Source organism: Oncorhynchus mykiss, chromosome 28, assembly GCF_057628025.1.
Source record: "Oncorhynchus mykiss isolate SJ-2025 chromosome 28, ASM5762802v1, whole genome shotgun sequence".
Lineage (NCBI taxonomy): Eukaryota > Metazoa > Chordata > Actinopteri > Salmoniformes > Salmonidae > Oncorhynchus > Oncorhynchus mykiss.
The window spans coordinates 29,352,929-29,358,928 of NC_143049.1; the positions used below are offsets into that span (position 1 = coordinate 29,352,929).

The 6,000-nt window shown below is 42.0% G+C and overlaps 1 protein-coding gene across 1 annotated transcript in view; it reads right to left on the reverse strand.

Annotated features, from left to right (window-relative positions):
- Positions 1-4,991, reverse strand: part of plppr5a (phospholipid phosphatase related 5a) — a 43,499-nt gene extending 38,508 nt beyond the window's left edge. Inside the window, exon 1 of the mRNA XM_021589702.3 lies at positions 4,441-4,991. Coding sequence (XP_021445377.2) covers positions 4,441-4,644 — 204 coding nt within the window. The 5' untranslated portion in view covers positions 4,645-4,991. The remainder of the gene's footprint in view (positions 1-4,440) is intronic.
- Positions 4,992-6,000: the final 1,009 nt, after the last annotated feature.

Consider the following 6,000-nt stretch of genomic DNA (forward strand, 5'->3'; position numbering starts at 1 on the left):
AAATAGCGCCTACTTGGTAGTGTGTACTGGGGCTCGAGGTGCTCGACCAGTCGGCGAAAGCCAACATCATCCACGACAGAGAACGGTTGATTGTCAAGGGAAATACATTCCATTATCTTTGTGATAATGGATTTTGCCTTTTAGTTGTCTCGCTGAAATGTTCTTACTCTTTCAAATGACTGCTCGAACTTGTTGACTGCTCGATCCCCACAGCTGTGTTGTACGTGTAGCGCTATATTTTCCCTGGCGTCATTAATCATCTACCTACGTTATATAGGTAGGTACGTCAGCTTGACATCGGTTTTGCTTATTGGCGTTAAATTAGACATTGGGCCAATGCCGATGTTGGCATTTTTAGCTAATATCTTCCGATTCCGACATGCTTACCGATATATCGTGCATCCCTACTACAAATGTTGGGCTATGTGTTTTGATTTTTAATACATTGAAAGACTGCATTATGCGACTCTAATGATGATTTGAAAAATGTTTCTTGAAAGGAAGGAGCTCTGCTTTGTTTTTCATGCGGGCTGTACACACTACATCAGTCACTCATTCACAATTTGACAAGCTCTTGATAATGCCTAACATTTCACAGCGGCATCCCCTTGTGTGGCCATAACGCACCCTAAAAAATCCATGCCTTTTGCGGCCAGTGGCCGTTGTGCCCTTCTCAGAGTGCTAAGCACTCAGAATCACCTCTCACATGGCTCTCCGTCATGTGATTGGGTCTTTCTCACAGGCTACAAGTGAAGACAGATACGTCGAGGATGCAACTGCGCACATCCTTATCCAATTCCAAGGTACATATTGACGATATTGGAAGAACTGTCCACATTTACTTTTCGTCATCCAAGAAGATGAGTAGACATAACGAACAGCAAAAGCACTAGCCTATGTCAATCTACTATCCCCCATAGTACAAAAGCCTACCTATTCTATTCTGTGTGAGAAATAAATATTCCAAACATAGTCTGGGACAGTTGTGGGATGCGCTAGATTTTTTACGCAATGTGGCTGACGCAACAGATGAGAACGTTTAGCTTAAAATGTTGACCAACTATTAGGCTATTTCTTCACATTATAAGTGCAGCAATGCGCACCTGGTAGTAGGCTATCAGCACGAATGTTCCATTAGCAGAAAACACCATTATCAAAAATGACTGCAAATGCAATTATGCATGTAATGCTTTTATTATAAAGGTGCATTTTTATGGTGAAAATTATCTTCTCCAAACTTGAAACTCACGCACTGCTTATGTATGTCAGTTAGGATCTACACCCATTGTAAAGCGGATTAATGTGCTTAATTTTAAGACGTTTTTTGGCTACTTTAGTTGTGATACAAACCGTATCAAAACATATAGGCCTATGGGCTAGGCTACATGAGGGGTGCAACTATGATTAGAAAAAGTAGCAAAAAAGGCATTGTTTCTTATGCTGGGCATCAATCACAAGTGATTATATATAATTCCCAAGTGATAGGCTAATATTGTCACCCATCAGACTATTCTTGATTTAATCTTGTCTTTACATATACAAAATAATAAGTGTGAAATTTGTTTTGACTTAGAATGGACCATTATGATGCACCTGTCTCAAAACAAGGGCAGTGGGAAAAAATACATGTCATCTATGCACTTAAATAGAGGATGGAGAACGTTTTTCACGTGGTTCCTTTTCATGTCAGCCAGGTAGGCTATACTCCAGTTGTAAATATAATACATTTGCTTAATATTAGGAAAGTTGAGAAATACATATAATATGCCTAGCCTATAGAAAGCTGATGGGATCCTCCTGTTTTTAGTAAAGGCCGTCACTCTGTTTTCTCACGCAACTGCATAGCCTATAGAAATGTTGCGCAACATGAGCTCATGGGCTCTCATGAAGTGTTTGATTAGATTTCCGATTACATTTGCATTGATGTCAGAGTGATTAGAGGGACAATAGAGTGCTGATTACCAGGCAGTTAGAAAGTTTGGTAGGCTACTAATGACCAGCATCAGAGCTTGGAGAAGCCTAATTACCGTGACTAAAGGGTCATAACTGGTGACCGCTGGTTTGGCGGTAATACAGTCACCACAACATCCCTAATCTTGACAACATAGATACTGTATAAAGCTAGCTCATCCTAGCCTGGGTGCCAGTCTGTTCCTGCTCTCTTGTCAATTCCACAAGGAATACTGCATTGTTGAGGAAGAGCTTGCAAGTAAGCATTTCACTGTACTGTTTACACCTGCTGTATCCTGTGCATGCGGCAAATACATTTTGATTTGATTTAAAGACAGCACAGCGGAAAACTGTGCCACCTTCTTTGATTTAGCTTGAGAAGTCAGTGTTTCAATTGTCTTGTGTGTGTGTGTGTGTGTGTGTGTGTGTGTGTGTGTGTGTGTGTGTGTGTGTGTGTGTGTGTGTGTGTGTGTGTGTGTGTGTGTGTATGTGCGTTCGTGCAAACGCGCACGCGTGTGTCTCGATGGTGATGCTTCTGCTGCTACTCTTTTATTGATAGCTGGGTCCGTCAATATCTCGCTCATCACAAATTCCCCCTCAACATGATATAGGGCCATAAGGGAGGTCCAGCGAACTCTAGGGCAAGGCTAAGCCGGTGAGAGACTTCAGTGGATGTTTCTGATTCTAATCTTCCTAGGATTTGGGGGTTGGACTGTGTAAGATATTTACCCCATCTAAGGATAAAATGGAATCCATCCCTGTACAGCCCAGGAACTGACAGAGCCAAGGATTTCTGTACTCAACTCAAAGGTCCTCAGACCTATACGCCTTTGGGCGCATGGTTGAAAAGGATTTGCATTCCCAACAATACGTAAAACCCACAATACGTAAAACCCCGTAAAACCCCGCTACTGACACGTGGTAGCCTACTAAACCATGGCAGTACTTCAGGTCTCAAAACAAAGGTGAGGTCACTGAACAAGCATGGCTAGCTCTCACTAGCTAGTCAACATCTGCAATACTACACTGAGGTGTCAAGTCAGGCTTTTTAATCTAGCTCTCTAGAGCAGCTTAGAGCAGCTGAGTAAAATGTATTTTTGAATGATCCTCCTAGCTGTTCCCTATCTATCTGCAATAAAAACTTGTCCTACGTTGGTATTGCTAGAATTTTTTCTCTCACTATCTTACCTCCAGTCTCAAAGGTAACAACTCTGGGGAAATGGATGGCAATGAGAAGGTTGGATAGCAGCGGTTACTTACTCAGTTTGGGATGGGGGAGGCGAGGCCTGCCCTGACTCAGTCGATCATAAATTCAGAGTTCTGTTACTACATTTTTATTATACACTCTTAGAAAAAAAGGTGCCATCTAGAACCTAAAATGGTTCTTTGGCTGTCCCCATAGGAGAACCCTTTGAAGAACTCTTTTTGTTTCCAAGTAGAACCTTTTTGGTTCCAGGTAGAATGCTTTTGGGTTCAATATAGAACAATTCCCAAAGAGGATTCTACATGGAACCCAAAAGGGTTCTCCTATGGAGACAGTCGAGGAACCCCTTTGGAACCTTTTTTTCTAAGAGTGTAGGCTGTTTAGTCTAGGAGGACACACAAGCACACAGATACACCCACCCATACAGACTCCTTGAGAAACATGTTGCAGCCTGAGGCGTGTTCTTATTGTTAATGATTTCCCATGTCAGAAGTTAAAAATGGTAGCAGGAATACAATGAATGAATACATTTGAATGAATGCATTTTGCTGTAACATCACTGCAGACTAACAGCCTCTGAGGACCACTAAAGATGACGACATCTCGACAAATGGACCATACCTTGACAGCCGAGAAGAGAGAAGTATTAATAACAATTCACAGACAGGTTTTGGCTGTTTTGCACAAATAAACTAAGTAGGTTTGGCAAATGGAAGTACCCATAATGGAAAATAATTCCATTAATAATCACAAATTGTTATGTTTTCTTGTAACCCAATGCATCTATCTAGCTGTTGTTTAAGCCTAACCCCATACAAGTAGAGTCCAGCACCTGTAAGACTACGTTAAACGTGACATTATACCTCGTGGTTCTATTTGGCTGCATGGTGAGTTCGCCATTGTCAGGCATCAGCAGCTTGAAGAAAGACATCTATTTATTAATTACAAAATTATGAAACACCTGAATACATCCATGGGGACTGTCAAAGGGATGCAGTAGTGACTGCTCCACAGTATCAGACGTGTAAAAGCAAGGGAAATATTGAATGGCTTATCAATAATATATGGCTGGCACAACCAATCTCCATCGATTATTTACCAACGTAGCAAAAACAAAAATTGACCAGGTAACCTCATTGAGGTTAGAGTGCCTCTTTCCAAAGGGATAGCTGTGCAACTGCTGTAACCTAAAGTTTGACATTTGTGTTGTTCATCTCTATACAATCGGTGTGTCCATTAACTTATGCCTTACTTATCCATACATTTGTCCATTTCCCAAAACTCACCAGAAGCGACGGCACTCCGCAGACCACTGCATAGAGTATGGCAGGAGGAACAGCGCTGGACGCCTCTGGTCCAAGGTAGGGCTTCGTGTATGCATTGTCATAGCAGAAAAACCCTTGGACGTGCACGTTGAAAGTGTCGGTGTACTCAAAGTAGTAAGCCAACATGACAGTCCCTGCCATGATCACCAGCTGGAAGTAAAGCATGATCACAGAGGTGAAGCGAACCGAGCCCCACGAAAACGACGGGCATTAGAAAAGCCCGGTTGAATGGAACCCCCCAGTCGCCCGGTTTTTAGGCTACTGCTGTAACCCGGGCAGTGCTCCGTCTCGCTCCGCGTTCCTTCCACATCTATCTCTCGTTACTACAAGGGAAGATAATCCATAAAACATTGTGTTGAGTGAACGGGCGAGTTTTCAGTCATGACCCCACTCAATAGCTCCGCGCAAAAGTGAGGGGAGGGGGTTAGAAAATGCACGCGTGGAATGGAATGGACTCGATGGCGCGAGAGATATGCGTGGCGTGCAGCCCTCCTCCCGCCTCGAGCGATGATGAGGGACAGCGCGCGCCAACCATGAGCCAATATTGCGTTTATTGTAGTCCCAAACACGTGTTAACGTTAATGTGTGAGCTAAATAATAGGCTACGGGTTAAAAACACAATTCTTGAAAAAAAAAAAAACATATTGTTTGACATCAGTTTGATGTTTTATGCATATCATAAAAGTATACAGGTCAGTAGCAGCCAAATCCTCACCAATGACTCATGCTCTTCAGATGTTAATAGGCTATGATATGCTCTAGGTAATCTACAAGTGTGTGTGTGTGTGTGTGTGTGAATGTGTATGTGAATGTGTGTTTGTTAGTGTTTTGCTAGACCAAAGGTCCTGATGTTGATGATCTACTATACTGTGCATTTCAGGCCATGAGTTCTTTGACTTAGATAAATTATCCTGTCAGCCAAAATAAATTGAATGGAGAATGTCCTTCACACACACACACACACACACACACACACACACACACACACACACACACACACACACACACACACACACACACACACACACCTGGTCATCTGGAGTCTAACATTAGGATGATAACATGATCAAATGTTTTTTTTATTTTCAGATAATACAAAAATTCTTGAAATGTTCTCCTAAAATTCACTAAAATGTTGTGCACAACATCTTTAACAACCACCACAGAACATTCCCCTGAGGTTCTTATTAGGTTTCCAGGTAATGCAATAACAACATGTGTTCTGGGAATGTTCTTGCAACATCAGTCGAATCAGCACAACTGGACAGTTTTTGTGTAATTAGACGTTTCGGGGCAACCCAATGAATGTTCTGGGAATGTTGACAGAACCACTTTTGGTTTGCTATGGTTTGCTATGTAACCTCAAGCTCAAGCACTTGATTACTAGCTAGATAACTACAGATACTGTATCTTGAAAAGAGAACGATTTCAGAAAATAATGGTAAGACTAAATGTGACTGTAGTTACTCCTTCCGAACAGCATACTTCCTTCCTTTACATCCATGGAAAGAAAATCATTAG